The sequence below is a fragment of the Oryctolagus cuniculus genome, chromosome 13 (genome assembly GCF_051225735.1).
Source record: "Oryctolagus cuniculus isolate XC-2025 breed Fujian yellow rabbit chromosome 13, ASM5122573v1, whole genome shotgun sequence".
NCBI classification, from domain to species: Eukaryota; Metazoa; Chordata; class Mammalia; order Lagomorpha; family Leporidae; genus Oryctolagus; species Oryctolagus cuniculus.
In genome coordinates this window covers 104,499,133-104,517,137 of record NC_142879.1, presented here as the reverse complement: position 1 = coordinate 104,517,137, position 18,005 = coordinate 104,499,133, and the positions used below count along the sequence as shown (strand labels likewise).

The 18,005-nt window shown below is 39.0% G+C and overlaps 1 protein-coding gene across 4 annotated transcripts in view; it reads left to right on the top strand.

Annotated features, from left to right (window-relative positions):
- The window catches only part of EPC1 (enhancer of polycomb 1), a 108,237-nt gene that overhangs the window by 85,850 nt on the left and 4,382 nt on the right, over positions 1 to 18,005 (top strand). For 2 of the 4 annotated variants that reach the window (XR_016219255.1, XR_016219254.1), the window contains exons 3-14: positions 2,275 to 2,420; positions 2,833 to 3,039; positions 3,384 to 3,532; positions 5,159 to 5,318; positions 7,042 to 7,218; positions 7,595 to 7,684; positions 7,767 to 7,915; positions 8,747 to 9,099; positions 15,692 to 15,808; positions 16,441 to 16,559; positions 17,204 to 17,345; positions 17,446 to 17,809. Coding sequence is in view for 2 of the 4 variants with exons in the window: in XM_051821685.3 (XP_051677645.3) it covers positions 2,275 to 2,420; positions 2,833 to 3,039; positions 3,384 to 3,532; positions 5,159 to 5,318; positions 7,042 to 7,218; positions 7,595 to 7,684; positions 7,767 to 7,915; positions 8,747 to 9,099; positions 16,441 to 16,559; positions 17,204 to 17,345; positions 17,446 to 17,809 (2,056 nt within the window). In the remaining 2 variants the exon portion in view is untranslated. The remainder of the gene's footprint in view (positions 1 to 2,274; positions 2,421 to 2,832; positions 3,040 to 3,383; positions 3,533 to 5,158; positions 5,319 to 7,041; positions 7,219 to 7,594; positions 7,685 to 7,766; positions 7,916 to 8,746; positions 9,100 to 15,691; positions 15,809 to 16,440; positions 16,560 to 17,203; positions 17,346 to 17,445; positions 17,810 to 18,005) is intronic. The other 2 variants (XM_051821685.3, XM_002717284.6) reach the window with 1 other exon arrangement.

The following is an 18,005-nucleotide window of genomic DNA, read 5'->3' as shown; positions in this document are numbered from 1 at the left end:
GGTCTTCCATCCACTGGTTCACTCCCTAATTGGCCACCATGGCCAGAACTGTGCTGATCTGAAGCCAGGAACCAGGAACTTCTTCCAGGTCTCCCACGTGGGTGCAGGGGTCCAAGGACTTGGGTCATCTTCAACTGCTTTCCCAGGCCATAGCAGAGAGCTGAATCAGAAGTGGAGTAGCCAGGACTCGGACCGGCGCCCATATGGGATGTTGGCGTTGCAGACGGCAGTTTTACCCACTATGCCACAGCACCGGTCCCCAACACTACTTTTTCACTCGTGTCACTAGCAGAATGGCACACAGATGAAAATGTCACTCTTTCCTTTTGGAGGTGCAGAGACAGGAAGCTGTGCCTCCCCTGAGGGAAGTCATTGACATTCTAAGGGTGGGGGTGTTTGGCAGGTGGATCATGAAATAGGTGCACAAACTGGCACAAGAGAAAGGGAGTGGTCTAGAGTGGGAGTTTTTAAACTGCAGGCCCTAAACTTGGAGTGATCATGTCTGAATCGCCTGTGATCATTTATGCAAAAGTGTGTGTTTGCACAGTCTATTTTTCTGAGGAGAGGGTTCCTGGTCTCAGTGGAAGGAAATGTGGTTAGGAACACTCACTGATGTGGGGGCAGTCAGGAAAGCTCCAGGAGTGCTGTCAGGCTGGGGTTGAAAAAGTTCAGCAGCTGCTGCCTAGTGAGTGGGCAGTCAGGAAAGAGCTATACTCATAGGTACAAGGGACAGATGAAGTGTTTTGAAATTCAGCTGTTTAACATTTTGCTTATCATATTAATGTCAGCCTCACTTTATTTTGATGTTATTGAATGACATTGGTAATAAGAGTGTAGTGGTTCTTGGCAACAGATGTCAGAAGTAAACCTCACAGCAGGAATGTAGCTGTCACTGTTACTGGTAGTGACCTTCAATACTTGAGCTTTAAACCACCACTCCCTAAGCTTTTGGGAAAATGATTAAATAATCTGTAAAATAATACTTTAATATTTTAGTAAAAAATCTTACTTGGGGCCACTGCTGTGGTGTAGTGGGCAAAGCCACTGCCTGCAGTGCAGGCATCCCACATGGACGTTGGTTCGACTCCCAGCTGCTCTTTTTCCAAATAAGCTCCCTGCTAATGCATGCTAATGCACACAGGAAAGCTGCAAAAGATGGCCCAAAAACTTAGGTCCCTGTACCCATGTGGGAGACCTGGATGAATCTCCTGGCTCCTGGTTCCGGCCTGGCCTAGCCCTGGCCATTGTGGCCATTTGGGAGTGAACCAGTGGGTGGAAGACTCATTCTCTCCCCCCCCCCCATCCATCCCTCCCTCTTCCCCTTCTACCTCTCCCTCATCTCCTCTCCCTTTCTCCCTTCCCCTCTCCCATTCTCCCCCTCCCTCTCCCTTCCTGTAACTCTGCCTTTTAGATAAATAAATGATACTTCAAAAAATAGAATTAAAATGTTTATTTTTGGTGCAAAAATGTTCTGAAATCCATACATAGTTTTTTTGTTTCTTTTTTTGTTTTGTTTTGTTTTTGTTTTTTTGACAGAGTGGATAGTGAAAGAGAGAGACAGAGAGAAAGGTCTTCCTTCAGCCATTGGTTCACCCTCCAGTGGCCGCCACGGCTGGCGCGCTGCGGCCAGCGCACCATGCTGATCTGAAGGCAGGAGCCAGGTGCTTCTCCTGATCTCCCATGGGGTGCAGGGCCCAAGCACTTGGGCCATCCTCCACTGCCTTCCCGGGCCACAGCAGAGAGCTGACCTGGAAGAGGAGCAACCGGGACAGAATCCGGCGCCCCAACCAGGACTAGAACCCGGTGTGCCGGCGCCGCAAGGCGGAGGATTAGCCTATTGAGCTGCGACGCCAGCCCATACCTAGTTTTTTTATAATATGCATTTTCCACCAAGTTTTTGGAGGCCCCTCATATTATGTTCATCCATTTGACATTGCTAATGTGTGATGGGTTTTAAGCTACAAAAAAATGGCAATTTCATGTGATTCAACTCACTACATTTAATAATCTCTGTGTTCCTTATAATGGACATCTAGTTTGTTTTTTCAAGCTGTCTTTTCTCATTTGTATTCATAGTAAAGATAATCTGCTTTCTTTAACTTTAAATACGGAAGAAGTATCTGTAAGCTTTGATTGTTTATGGCTGAAAACAAATTTGAAAAAGATCTTTATTTCTTTAGAAAATCTAAATCTTGCTTTTATCTAGACATCTGCAAATGTGTTTTGTTGGTAAGTTCACACAGTTAAGTGATTGCATGTGGTTTCTTCTGTCAGCTTTTAGTTTGGATGCTGAGCAGCCTGATTATGATTTGGATTCCGAAGATGAAGTATTTGTGAACAAACTGAAAAAGAAAATGGACATCTGTCCATTGCAATTCGAAGAGATGATTGACCGCCTGGAAAAAGGCAGTGGGCAGCAGGTACGACTTCATTCTCCATAAGTGTGCTTATGGTCTATAAATGTATCTGTATTGTAGGGAGGCAGCGTATAGGGCACGGGGAGCAGGCTGTGACATTACAAAGCATGAATTCACATCTCAGTCTGTTGTTAGCCTCTGTAACCTTGGACAAGATATTTAAATTTCTCTGTGCCTCACTTGTCCCACCTGTAAAATGGAGATTATAAACATTGTACAATTTTTGTGAAACTCAAGGTCAATACTATGTATAAATCACATAGTCAAGGACTAGCATGTGTAAGGTACTCAGTACCTAAGTTTGCTGTATGTTAATACTGTTGTATGTTTGATTATTGTCATTTAATTTGGAAATAAATGGTTTTGAACCTTCTATGTATATTATATGAAAATGACATAATGATTTTACATTTAGCCAGTCAGTCTGCAGGAAGCCAAACTACTGCTAAAAGAAGATGATGAGTTAATTAGAGAAGTTTATGAATACTGGATTAAAAAGAGAAAAAACTGTCGGGGGCCATCACTTATCCCATCAGTAAAACAAGAGAAGCGCGATGGTTCCAGCACAAATGATCCTTATGTGGCTTTTAGAAGACGTACTGAAAAAATGCAGACTCGAAAAGTAAGTGAATTTGACAATTTTTAAAAATTCTTTTGTATGAGAAACGTTACTTTTATAGTCAAGAATGTCTTAACCTTGTAATGCTGTGATTTAATTTGTGTTCAAATATCATTTACTACATGAGTATGAAAAATAGTAATGTAAATTGACCCTGAAGATTTTTTAACCCAGTTAAAAATCATGTTCACAATTAATTTCTTAGTGATCCATGTTCCCTACCCGTGTCTTTAAACCTCAACTAATTATACATAAATCTATATAATCTTATATATTAATAACTGTAACCATGACATCAGTAGTTGGAAACGTTTATTGACATTAAGCAAGCAACTTTCTGTTTGCAGAATCGCAAAAATGATGAAGCTTCTTATGAAAAAATGCTTAAGCTGCGTCGAGATCTAAGCCGGGCTGTTACTATTCTAGAGATGATAAAAAGAAGAGAAAAGAGTAAAAGGGAGCTATTGCACTTAACACTGGAAATTATGGAAAAGAGGTAAACTATATTTCAGTAGCATTAGGAAGTATGGTACCATTAACATTTTATGTATTGAATTACTTTATTTCCTAAAGCAATCTCCTGTAATTAAAAATAGCACTTTAAATAATAAATAGGACTACTTAGATTTGTGATTGTGATATTATACTTTGTTGGAGTTGTGTGCAGTGCTGTGCTTGTCATTCTAAACTTTTTGTTAACTTCATAGAAGTGATTCTTTTTAAATATATGTACACAAAGTACTCAGGCTTTTTGTGTGTGGGTTTTTTTTTTTTTTTTTTTTTTTTTTTTGGTAAGATTTATTTATTTAATTGAAAGGCAGAGTTAGACAGAGAGGAGGGGTAGAGAAAAAGATCTTCCACCCACTGGTTCACTCCCCAAATGACTACAATGGCCAGGCTGAAACCAGAAGATTCTTCTGGGTCTCCCACATGGGTACAGGGGCCCAGGTCCTTGGGCCATCCTCCACTGCTTTCCCAGGCATATTAGCAGGGTGCTGGATCTGAAGTGGAACAGCCAGGTCTCAAACCAGTGCCTATATGGGATGCTGGCACTATACACAGCAGCTTAACCCACTGAGCCACAGTGCCAGCCCTTTGTTGGATTATTTTTTAAAAATATTTTAACTTGACAGGGCTCCTATCCCTTGGTTCATTTCCCAAATATCTGAAGTGCCAGGGCCCTAAGCCAAAGCCTGGAACTGGGAACTCGACCCAGGTCTCACATGGGTAGGAGAAACCCAATTATTTGAGCCATTGCCACTTTCTCCCAGGGTCTACTTTGGTGAGAACTGGAGTCAGGAGCTGAAATTGAATTCTGGCACCCACAACCCAGTACTAGACTTAAAGAGAAGGAAAAGAACCCATAAATGTTATTCAAATAACCATGCTGCACGATAGATGGTGGAAACGTCAAGCCTCACTGCTTTATTTTCAGTGCCTCTCTTCAAAGAAAGTAACTTTTTGTGCTTCCTTTCTGAAAAATGAGTTTCATTGTAGAGGCAATTCTAATAAGCAGAAAGTTCCTCAGCACCATTAGGCAATAATTTCAGCTTTTCCACCAAATCTGTCACCAGAATTGCTGTTAACATTCCAACCTTTGTTTTTTTTCCATAGTCATCTATTACGTGCAGAGGTCAAGCTAGCAAGCCAAAAATATAGAAAGAAGAAACAAAAGGAATTAGCAATCTTTCATTTTAAGAGATATCCAGCAAATAGTTTAACTATAATGCTACTTTAAGTCTAATTGATGTTTATAAGTATATCCCAGTCAGGTATGGGATAAGAACTTACAGAAGTCAGTTTTTAGCCTTTTCCCTAACTTTATTTAGGTATAATTGACAATAGTTATGCATCATTCATTAATTGGAGTATACAGATTTGAAGTTATAAACTGAACAAGGTCTGGAGACCAGATGTGCAGTATGGTTAATTATAATATCCTGCATACTTGAAATTTGCTAAGAGTAGATTTTATGTAATACCCCCTCAAGTAACTGAGGTGATGAATATGTTAATTAGCTTGATTGCAGTAATCATTTTGTAATCCATGTTTTATCAAACCATCACTTTGTGCCCCTTGAATGTATTATACAGTTTTGAGTTTTCTTTTTTATAATTTCAGGTATAATTTGGGTGACTACAACGGTGAGATCATGTCTGAGGTTATGGCACAGAGACAGCCACTGAAACCCACTTATGCCATCCCTATCATCCCTATTACCAACAGCAGTCAGTTTAAACACCAGGAAGTAATGGATGTGAAAGAGTTTAAAGTTAATAAGGTGAATAATGTTTTTGTGATGATAGTATCTGACAGTGGGATGGGATTTTATTAGTAGTAGGAAAATAAAGGAGAAAAATACATAAGCCATACCATGAAGTAGAACCTTAATGATTATGGCATATTATGAAAAGAAACTGAAAGTTTAAAATAAATTTTTGTTTTTGTTATTTCCTTATCTTATATAAAAGGATGACTTTGTTACTATAGTTGATAAGAGAAGTATTTTACTAACTATAGGATTATGAAATATTAAAATAATTCAAACAAAATATAGAAGTTTAGAGAGAAGGACAGGAAATCCTTGCTGATAGGATGAGTTTGTGATGTTCTTTTGTGTGTGAGATACATCAGTGTGTAAGTGGAAGGCAAGATAGAAGAAGGAATTCAGGTATCTCTTTAAATGTGTGACAGAGATAATGGATTAGAAATGGAAATATGTGACACATTAATACTTAACCAAATACTTGGCAGTATGTAAAGAATAAAATTGATGAGGAGAAATAAAATTAGTGGAGGGAAATTAAGAAAGGCAATTAAGTGGTACCTTCTTGGGAAAATGTGCGTCTGAGGGAGAAAAATCTGTTTTTTCATACGCATTTAAATTTATCCCCCATGGACACATTGAAATGCTGTATTGATCAGATTTTTTTCTGCCTGCCTTTTCAATTTACTACTCCTAAATACACTTTTTAAACACTAGTGTAGTATTTTAAGTCTGGTCCCCCAGTCTGAATCTTGTGTAACTTTGCACGCTATTTCTGTGTTGTCCTTCAGGGTTTAGATTTCATGACTGCACTCCTAACTATGCGATTCTATCCTTTCTGAATATGTGAGAAAGCTGGGCCCGAGCCCTTGAACATGTATTAGTTTAAATTCTTCCAGATTAAAATAGAATCATTAATTGAAGCTGTTTTGGTTTTCTTGGTAGTTTTTATAGTAGTTTAAGTAATTGCATCCCAGATTAGATAAGATCAAACTTTTAAATTCCATAAAACTTAACACAAATATTTTGCACAGTTTCTTACCTGTGCTGTTTGCTATTATCTTTTTCTCCCCAGTAAATACCATTTTGCATCTACACTCACTACCTGTTGTCCACACATGAGATCCATACTTCTAACTTAGCATTGTCTGCCACATGCATTTCTCCTGTGAGCTGACTTCATAACTCACCTATTCTTTGTCCTGCTTTTCTCCCAGTATAATAATTTTATATCTTTATCCTCAAAAATTGCTCAGAATTCACCACTCCACAAAGCCTTCTTTGTTCGGTTAGCAAATCCTTCCTTTTTGTTTTTATGGCCCCTCGGTGTTCAACGGCTTTACTCTGCACACCGTATTAACAGTCATGTACAGTTCACCACTTTGTGTGTCACGTTGTTTTCATTATGATTTTCCCTGCACTAATCTGTTATTGAGATTAAGTGTTGAGAAGTAAGGACTAGATGTTTTATTACTATTTTCTCCTATAATTTTCACAGTATAAATGTTATAAATGTTGATTGTAGGAGCTGGAGAACTTCTGTTCTCATCTTACTTTAATGGAATCAAAATAATTTATAGGACTATGTTTAGATGGCCAGAAGTAAAAGTCTATGTCTCCTTTGAATAGAACTGTCTTCATTATACAAATAAGCTGCTTTTTAAAATTTCCCAAAGAGCAGCAGGTTTGTTGAACATGGTTTCTAGTGTCTTTAATCACTTTCGTGTCCTTGTTGTAGCAAGATAAAGCCGATCTTATCCGACCGAAACGGAAATACGAAAAGAAGCCCAAAGTCTTACCGTCGTCTGCTGCTGCTACTCCTCAACAGACGAGTCCTGCTGCACTGCCAGTCTTTAATGCTAAAGATTTAAATCAGTATGACTTTCCCAGCTCAGATGAAGAACCTCTCTCCCAGGTAAATACAAGACCTTCTCAGGGTGGGCATTGTGTAGTGGGTTAGGGGGTGCCCACATCCCCCATCCATGTACCTGCTCTGCTGTGATCCAGTTTCCCGCTAATGCGGACCTTAAGAGGCAGCAGGTAATAGCTCAAGTAGTTGTGTCCCTGCAATCCACATGGAAGACCTAGGTTAACCAGGCTCCTGGCTTCAGCCTGGTCCAGCCCTGCTGTTGCTGGCATTTGGACAGTAACTGGGGTGGAAGATACTCTGTGTGTGTGCCTTTCAAATCAACAAATAAGTAAAAATTTTTGAGAAAAGAGTGTCTCTATAAAAATAGAGGAAGAATGTAGGAAGTCACACGTTTGACCTACTTCTTTTGTTGTGCTCAAAGGTTTTGTCCGGCTCTTCGGAAGCTGAGGAAGAGAATGATCCCGATGGTCCCTTTGCTTTCCGTAGGAAAGCAGGCTGTCAGTACTATGCTGTAAGTGTTGTTTCCTCCTTGCAAATATCTAACTGTTTCCCTCTAACTGACAAAATAAAATAATGTGGATATTTTTTTTTAGCCTCACTTAGACCAAACTGGGAACTGGCCTTGGACTAGTCCTAAAGATGGAGGATTAGGGGATGTGCGATACAGATACTGCTTAACTACTCTCACCGTACCCCAGAGGTGTATTGGATTTGCACGAAGACGGGTTGGGCGCGGTGGAAGGTAGGGTGCTCTGTGTTCCTAGCAGAGGGATATTTTAGATATTTCTCTTTGCTGTTCTTAATTTATTTGTTGAAATATTTTGCCACTTTGTAGTACTTTGTTTCTGTGACATTGGTGGTAGTGAAAATTCTCTGTGGTGGCTGTATTTTCTTCTGTTGCTAGCATTAATCAGTATTCTCATTTTGAGATGGAGTCATTTATGAAATTTAGATTGTGGCTGGCATTGTGATGCAGTGGGTTAAGTCACCACTTGGGATGCCTGCATCCCTTATCAGACTGCCTGGGGTTTGAGTCTCACCTCTGCCTCTGATCCTGCTTCCTGTTATTGTGCATCCTGGGAGGCAACAGATGTTGGCGCCAGTGCCACCCATATGGGAGACCTGGATACAGTTTCTGGTCCAGCCCCTACCGTAGCAGGCATTTGAGGAATGCACCAGAGGCCGAAAGCGCATGTGCTCGCTTTGCCTTTGAAATAAATAAAAATGGGTTAGAAGTTTATATCAATAATAATATATCCCCCCTAAAATAGGGGATTGTCATATTTTGTCTATAAGAAATTTTAGTAGTACCAAATATCACATGTCTTTTAACTGCTTTTCTCTTCCCCCAAAGAATGACGTTTTTGCTTAAATACGGACAGATATGTTAGCAAGATTTTGTAAAGTGTGTTTTTGAGCCTGTAATAATCAAATACTGAAATAATCAACTTTATAGCTTTTGAATATCCAATAGGAGTTAGGAAGTTGGGGTTGGGGGGAGAAAGGAAAAGCTTTCCTAAATAGTCCTTGAGGAGCTGCTGATATATATCTATTTCCACCTTGTTTTTAATAGGGTCTTACTGGACAGAGCTCATTCAGACTACGACAGTATGTTTCGCCACCTGGATTTGGAAATGCTTTCCTCACCACAACATTCTCCAGTCAATCAGTTTGCCAATACCTCAGAAACAAATACCTCGGACAAATCTTTCTCTAAAGACCTCAGTCAGATACTAGTCAATATCAAATCATGTAGATGGCGGCATTTTAGGCCTCGGACACCATCCCTACATGACGGTGACAATGATGAACTCTCCTGTAGAAAGTTGTATAGGAGTATGTATCGAACAGGAACAGCACAACCTGGGACCCAGACATGCAGTACCTCCACGCAAAGTAAAAGTAGCAGTGGCTCAGCACACTTCGGTATGTTTATTTGCTATGATGTACATTTCTATAAAAATGTAAGGTTCCTCCAGTTTTTTGAGTGTGTGATTTATTACATATGTAGCTGAAAATCTTTTTTTTCTCAAAGCAGTTAATAAAATAAAAAAGGTCTTGGTTTAAGTATTTGAATTTTGTTGCTGTAGGAGTTTGTATGTATGTGTCTTTATTCAAATAACACCCACATGCAAAGGCGATGTGTTGCTGTTTAATGGGTGACATTTGATTGCTGGATGCAGTCATTGAAACACAAGAATCATTGATTACATTTTCAAATAATATGAAAGGAAAACAGACCTGAAATCGTTAAAGAGTTTCATGCTTGGATACTTCTTTCGTCTTTTACCTAAGCATGGATTCCAGCAAGTCAGTAGGCGTGCTTAAGCATCTGTGCTGATAAAACAATTCAGAACAATGTATTAAGAGAGAAACTAACTTTGCAAAGAAGAATATCTAAGCTAAAGTTTACTTTAACATTTTTGAAAACATCTTTAGACTATGTCGACTTTATTATTATACATTGTGAAATAAGGCTATTACAATAAATGCTATCTACTTAAAATATTCCTATAATTGTAGCTTTCTATTTTAAAGCACAAGTCCGTGTCATTTGAAGCCTATAAGTTAGAGACTTTCACTGTTAAAATTATGCTACTACATTTTTTTCGAGGTAATTTAAATATTGATGTTGAAAGGACTGTAAAGATTGCTTGTTTCCCTAATCAGTACCTGGTGGGGTAATGGTTCAGTTGCCTCATGCATAGGAAAATGTGCCTCTTTCTCTTGAAGACCTCCAGAAAGTGTTCATATAGTAATTTGTTGGTGGTTACAAAAAGGACTTCTGTGAAATGGAAATCTTTGTGTTCATGAGAAAAGTAATCACATTGTAGATCAACTGGAAGATAAAGTTTCTTGGAAATCTAACTGGTTATTTATAAATTTCATTAATTCCTAATATTTTTATCACCAAAAGCCAATTACTCTCTGGTTTATTATCTTAAAAATCAAAATGAAGAACTTCACAATGAAGGAAGATGTATATGTGGTGTGAACAGTTTAAAAGTATAAACTTGCAGTAGTTTCCCCAATATTTAAAGCTTCTGAAGCTTTATGAAATTGAGACCTCTTAGAGAAGATAGACATGTTCCATCAATCCCCATCTTTCCCATCCCTTAGAGAAATTGAAGTTTATAGCTGTCTTAATAATTTTATAAAGCTCACTGTTATTATATAAATAAGTTTTCTGTTTCACATAAAAGGCATATCAATATCAGTTACAAAACTTTCTTAATTTGTGTTTGCCAAAGAACTTTAAAAGGTGAACATTGCTGAACATACCACAAGTTTAGCTGGAAAAAAATCTAATCTCTCTTTTTAATCATTTCCTTCTCCCTACATATATAACTTTTTTTTTTTTAATGAGCTTACCTATTTTTTTCTGTGGTATTGATTGTTCTCAATTCCTTCTGAAAATCGCTGGAGTTCCCATGTATTTAGAGACTAGATGCCTCCAGACTACTATGGGATAACACTATTTATTCTTTCATATTTGTAAATGTTCTGGTGACTGAAAGCTTTTCTCTTTTTGCTCTGTCAAATATATTAGAGTGCGTTTCTGTCATATATGGATTTCAGTTAAGTGAATTTAAGTATAGGCCCCTGGAGGGGCAAAGAATATTTGGTAGTTGAATCATAATACAGGATTTTAAATACAGTTCTAAGAAAAAGTCTTCTGCAAGGTGAAGCTGGAATGAGAGATGCAAATCCTTTGTTTCTCCTACACGTTTCCTGCCCACCTTGTCATTGCCTTCTTGGGCTAAAACATCTCACTTAGCGTAATTGTAGCTCTAAGGACAAGTTTTACATACAGAATGTCATCGTGTCCCCCCCCCCCCCCCCCCCCGGTACAAAGCTAACCACTTCATCTAGCACTTAGTTGATTCAGAGAGACTCTGATTCAGTCTAACACCTTAGTCGATTCAGAGAGACTCTGATTCAGTCCAGCACCTTAGTCGATTCAGAGAGACTCTGATTCAGTCCAACACCAGAGGAAACTAGCTGTGTTCCGCAAGAGTCCCCATCAGGGCACTCTCCAGAGGAATTCTCGAGGCTGACTTTTGACTAGACTGACTTTCGAACTTAACTGTCCCAGGAGAGTCAGTTGGTAGCCCTCCCTGCCGCTTAAGCCAGAGATGCGGGCTGTAAATTAGCCATTTTTTATTGTTGCTGTAAATATTAATACTTATATGTATGCTGACACAGTGATGCCCTCTGGGCTCATGTCTCTTGTCCAAATAATCTAGAAAGGCTTTTTACTCTTATTTTACATAGGAAATTCTAAATGAAGAGGTAAGGAGCCCATTCATTTTGCTGAAATGCATGAGCTTTAACGTACCCACTTGTACAGCTTTTTCCACTACCCAGAATCCTTTTTCCTTACTTGGCCATTCTGCGTAGTTGTATAACAGGAGGGTAGCCTGTGTAGTCAGTTGTTGATGCCTGATGAATACTGCATAGTGCATAGCAAGAACTTGGGGAGACTCACTGTAGGTGTATTTTAGAATTTTTAGGACTACGTTCCTATACTTAAGGATAAATTGTTTATTTTTAATACTTTTCAGTTAATACATGATTTAGATAATTTGCAAATACAGTTTTATAAATTGTTTGAAAGAGAGGCTGGTTCACTCCCCAAGTGCCTGCAGTAGCCAGGATGGGCCATACCAAAGCCAGGAGCCTAAAACGCAGTTCAGGTCTCCCTTACGGGTGGCAGAGACCCAACCACTTGAGCCATCACCTTCTGCCTCCCAGGGTGTATATCCACAGGAAGCTGGAATCAGGAGCAGAGCCAGCACTCGACCCCAGGCCTCTGATACGGGATTCAGGAGTCCAAAGTGGTGTATTAGCTGCTTTACCAAATGCTCCCCCGACCCAATTTGGTTTTTGTTTTTTTTTTTTAAATCTACAAAAGCACTTTTGAAAATTTAATGTTTGTCCTTATATAATGCAAGAAAGACTGAAAACAGTAATTATTTTTTTAAAATTATAGTGCTATTTTGAGATTTGAATTCCTTGTTCCCAATGAAATTTTGCCATCATTATAAATCATTTTTCTAAGCTCACATACCTGCACTAAAGATTTGGTTTGTTCTCACAAGTAGATAGAAGATAATGTGGCTAAAATGTTATATTCTAAGTCTCAATATCTATAACTTAGTGTAACTTACTGTAGTTTGTAACAAGGTTTTAATCTTATAGTGAAAAAGGAACTGTAGACTTAAACACTGGACATTTTAATTGCTAGGTTTTATAAATCTAAAGGACCTTAATCTTTATTCAGATACATTTCAAAATTGTGGAATCTTTGATACTGCACAGAGTGACTTACCACATAACATTGGTAGAATGTGGATAGGCCTTGTAGTGAAATACACGATAGTTCTCAGTTGTGCTGTGTAGTGCAAGAATATTCACACTAGAAGGAGTATTTGACTACACGGAATTTCATGATCAAGTCATTCACAGCCAGGTGGAGTTCAGTTCCGGTCATAGTTTGCCACCAGATGAATTACATGAATGTTGGTTTTCAGATTGGATTTCTGGTGGCTGGTAAGGGCTCATGAACTGTCAGCTTCAGTAGCTACCTGAAGAAGAGTCATTTCACTTTGTATTTATTTCTTTTTATACCTACCCGTCCCTCCTACATTTCCCTATATCAGAATCAAAGTTCTACCTGTGTACTACTCCGAGAAATTTCTAATTCAGGGGTTTCTTTTAAAATAAGTATTTGGGATTTTATATTTTTGTTTTTAACAAATTAAACATTGGGTACTCGAAACCCCATTTTCCCTAGCTAAGTTTCAGATGATATATTTTGTACTCAAGCTCCTGTCACCTGCCCCACTCCCACTCTGAATATTGCAGGTGATCTGTTCCAGCTGCCATCGTGTATAACTTCCAGGCCAGCAGCTGAAGTGTGGGTTATTCCTGGCGCTGGTGTCATGCCATGGCTTGCTGTATAAGAAACACTCTTATGTTATTTCACCTGAATTCCTACTTCCAGAGAACTGGGTAGTGAGAAGCAACCAAAAAATTCTACATAAACGGTGCTAAAGAGGGCAAATTGAACAACTTCTAGATCAGGTTATTCTACATTTGGTGATCTCGGTTAGAAAGTTTGTGCATATATTTAGGCAGAAGCTGCCTTCTTAAATTGAAACCTAGAGGTTCCTGCTGTCCAGCATCATGCTGCCCTTGGCGTGTTTGAAGTCCTGTCCTGCTTCTTCGTTCACATCCCAGTCAGACATTCTCAGGCTTAAATTGCATCCTGCACCTGACTCTGCTCCCATACCTAGACTCTTGTTTCTCAGCTCATAGTGCTGGTCCATACAAGGTTCGATTATGGGTAATATTAAATTGAAAACAAGTTTTGTCTATTTTATCTATTTCTTAGTCTCATTGATTTGGGTTTTTCCTTCTGCTACTTAATATCTGTGTTTTCCCCACGTGGAAGTTTTTCATCTCTACTGTGAGATTGTAGAAGGAAATCACCAGAGTCCTTCCTGACCTCTTGTTTTTGGGTTCTGTGAAACAGTTCTGACTCTGGGAGCAGATCACCCATCCACAGTAACCATATTGGTCATCTTCGTGTGAATTACAAACTTGGCCAGCATTCCATATCCGGAGTTAGACATAGAACCTAAAAACTTTACACCTTGGTATCTCATGTCGTTGACAGAGAAGATTGGTCAATTTGTCTTATTTTCATTTAGCATGTGGTTAGGCTTTGAGTCATAATGGTGTCTCGATCTGAGAGCTGCTTGGTTTTCTGTGAATAGTATGAACGCCAGGTTAGATTACATTTGCCCAAAGTTACTGCCTCACCTCTGTCAAAGCTTTCGTATTCATTCACACAGCCTTCTTTTGGGTGAAAACTTTAGTTCTAGATGTAGTATCTTAGCAGCTCATAGCTGAAAAGGACCTCAATAGTTTCTCGAGCATTTTAGATGAAGATACTACATCCCAAAAGGTTAAACAGCGTGCCCAAGAATGCTCATCTAGCTAACGGTAGAGCTGAAAACAAAAGCAGTCCAGGGCTCGAGGCCCCTGGGCCCGGGGTGTTCATCACCATCACTGCCATTTATGCGTTGCTCCGCACGTTTCTCCTGGATCCTTCACCAGTTTCCTTCTTGGACTCCAGGAGGAGCAAAACAATATCTAAGAAATAGGCCGACTTTGCTATCTAAGAAGTAAGCTAACATAGTGATATAAAATGTTAACAGTTTTCAAAAAGTGAAATTCACAACACCCTCAGAGACCCAGATCAAGATGTTGATTTCAAGAGGGCAAAAATATTTGGAACTTTATTCATATTGGCTTCCAGTTATCACTGACTTTTTAATTAAAGCACAGCACCAGCAGAGTTCAACAACAAAAAGTGCTTTCATTATAAAAAGTTTTCTATAAAAGCTTGTCAATGAATGTAAATGTACTATCTTTCTAAATACGTGATGACCCAACCTTCCAAAAATGATCCATTTTTTAAAACTTGCTGACCATTCCTATTAGAAAATCAAGTGTGAGGCAACAGACTCAAAATTAGGAAATGAAAAAGTCTACATCAGAAATAGATTGGCAGAAGTATCTAATGAAATAAGGATCTTCAGGTTTAAAGAGTTGGCTTTTTTAAAATATAGGGGTAACTATTAGTTACGAACATTCAGGACAGCATTAATTCTTGTGGATTTTCAAGCTTTGATATAACACATTTCTGCTATATGGAAATGGTTATGTGGCTAGACAGCTACTTTTATATCAATATTTAGGAATCATCATATGAATAAAACTCTTCTCTGTGAATCTCACATCTGTGAATTGCAAACAAAGTAGGAAAAGGAATTTATCAAAGGCCAGACACCAGCTAAATACATTCGTAACACACACACACACACACACACACACACACACACACAACAAGAAAACCAGCAGTAAAGGCTTTCTAATAAGTTGCTTTTTTGCCCTTGCAGCCCTAGAACTTAGTTTAGCTCAAGTATAGGAATCTGTGCAGGCACTAAGAACTTAAGAGTTTTTCTTGAATATTAATGATTTTTTGATGCATTCAGACCATGGTGGAATTTGTAGCAAAAATTTGCTAGTTATATCAAGAAAAGGCGTTCTGAGGGACAGTGAAAGATTTCTTTGGTGAGTTAACAAATGCAAATCACATAGCTTGATGACGTGATACTCTTAATAACTAAGCAGTAAGCAATAGCAATAAACTAGCTGACAGTATTTTGAAAACCTAAACTTTAGATTGAGGAAATTTGCATGATTATAGATTCCCTGGGATCCAGGGATGCATGATAAACTTTTTTGGTTTAAAATAATTCTTACTCAAACATCATAGGCTTCTTAAAGAAGCCTTCCTAATCCATTTGTATTGTGATTGTATGTGCTTTTTTTTTTTTCCTTTTTTTTTTAATTGGCAAAAAAAAGAAAAAGGTTTCCTTTTTAAAAACTGCACACACTTTTTTGGGGGGTAATAAATGAACATTTTTTTGTTTGTTTTTTTTAGAACTGAGCTCTCCATAGACAAACATAAGTAGCATAACACAGTGTCTTTCCTCAGACATCATTCTGTACAGTAAATCAACATAAACAACTCCGTTCTTATTGACTGGATTTTTTCCAGGTGGGTTAATTGGGTGGGGAAAATTAATTAAACTTAACATTGGAACCTCTTTTCTTCCTGCTAAACTTAAAGGATGAATTCTTTAAAAAGAAAGTAATAAACCAACAACCTTATCTTTCATATAGAGGAAATTTTTGTAAATGACTAAAATGAGAAAATAAGTAGAACAGTTAGTGTTTATACACAAAACTGTTAGGGCCCACCTGAATGAATTGAGAAGGTAATATGGATAAAATGGAAACCAGCTGGCAATTAACAGATTTCTTCAAGCTCAGTGCAAAGTTGAATTCCAAATCTGTGGATTAAAAAGCTGATATTACCTTCTACATTGTCCAGTACAAGTGTCACAGCTTTGCAAAACTAATGGTGTCAATACTTGGGAAGTGAGCAGTTCTCTTTCCTGTGTTTAAGAGAGTCTAATTTTCTATAAAGTCAAGCCACTCGTGTTAAATGTGGTAGCAGAAGTGCTGGCATTTTCATTTGGGCAGTGATCATTAGCAGGATGATGAACCTTTGTCAGAGGCTTTAATTTTGCACACACAAAAAATGTTAATGCTGCCTTTGTTTTGGTATCATAAGAGGTGTACGATATTTGTGCATTTGTATAAAACGTTTCCTCATTTTATGTTCAGCATTTACAGCCGAACAATACCAGCAACATCAACAGCAACTGGCACTAATGCAGAAACAGCAGCTTGCACAGATTCAGCAACAGCAAGCAAATAGTAATTCCTCCACCAACACATCACAGGTGAGGGGTTTGTCTGTCTTATGATTAGCCCTCATTGTTGCCCACCAGAGTTCACCTCTAGTTACCAACTGTTGTCATAGAACCTTGCACCTAACCAGCAGAAAAGTGGCTTTTGCCTGAATATACAGGGTTTAGAAAGAACTTCACAGGTGAGTATGGAAGCTGTCGCCTCTGCTCCCTACTTGTAAAAGTAAAATAAAACATGAAGTGAAATGAGATGGAGACACTGTGTTCAAATCATAATTTCTCCATCCAGTTCATTAGCTTATCTAACCTTCCCAGAGGTGCCTTTGGGGGTGTGTGTGTGTGTTGAAAGAAGTGACACACTCCTTTATATGTATTTGCAACGCTCTGAACTAGTTGACTAGCACATTTCTGGTCCAGCATTTCGTGATGGAGCTTTACTATTTCCCCTTATAAAGGCTTATTTGGTGATGGTTGTATACAGATTATTTGTTGAATAACGTTTGAGTTAAAGATTAGTTTTTCATTCCTGAAATGTATCACTATCAAAAGAGATGAAGAGATCTTAGTGGTTTGCCATTTTCATTTATAGTCAAGCTGACTGTGTTGCACCTGCGTGTCGTTAATGCCAGCCTGAGGCTAAGCGATGCTGATTGATCGCCCATACGTTCTCTGTTCAGGGTTTTGTTTCCAAGACTTTGGATTCCGCTAGTGCTCAGTTTGCTGCTTCTGCTTTGGTGACATCAGAACAGCTGATGGGGTTCAAGATGAAGGATGATGTGGTGCTCGGAATTGGGGTGAACGGCGTCCTTCCAGCCTCAGGTAAGACGGGCACGTCCGAGTGGTCTTGGTTCTGTTTGTAGCGTGCATCTGTAATACAGCGAACGTGCATGTGGCTTAGATGCTTTCTTTTTCTCTCCAGGAGTATACAAGGGCTTACACCTCAGTAGTACGACACCAACAGCACTTGTGCATACCAGTCCATCGACAGCAGGCTCGACCTTGTTACAGCCTTCCAATAGTACACAGACTTCAAGTTCCCACAGTGCACTGAGTCATCAAGTAACTGCTGCCAATTCTGCGACAACTCAGGTTCTGATTGGGAACAACATTCGATTAACTGTACCTTCATCAGTTGCCACTGTAAACTCTATTGCCCCAATAAACGCACGACACATACCTAGGACTTTAAGTGCTGTTCCGTCATCTGCCTTAAAGCTGGCTGCCGCAGCAAACTGTCAAGTTTCCAAGGTTCCGTCTTCATCCTCTGTAGATCCAGTTCCAAGGTGAGTGGGTACTTTAAAGCTAAAGTGTTTGAGAGGTATGAGGGGTGGGCACTGTGGGCCAGCAGGTTAAGCCACTGCTTGGGACACCTGCATCCCACGTCAGAGCTGGTTCTCGTCCCAGGAGCTGCACCTCAGATTCAGCTTCCTGCTTATGTGCCTGGGAAGGCAGCAGATGCTGGCCCAAGGACTCAGGTCC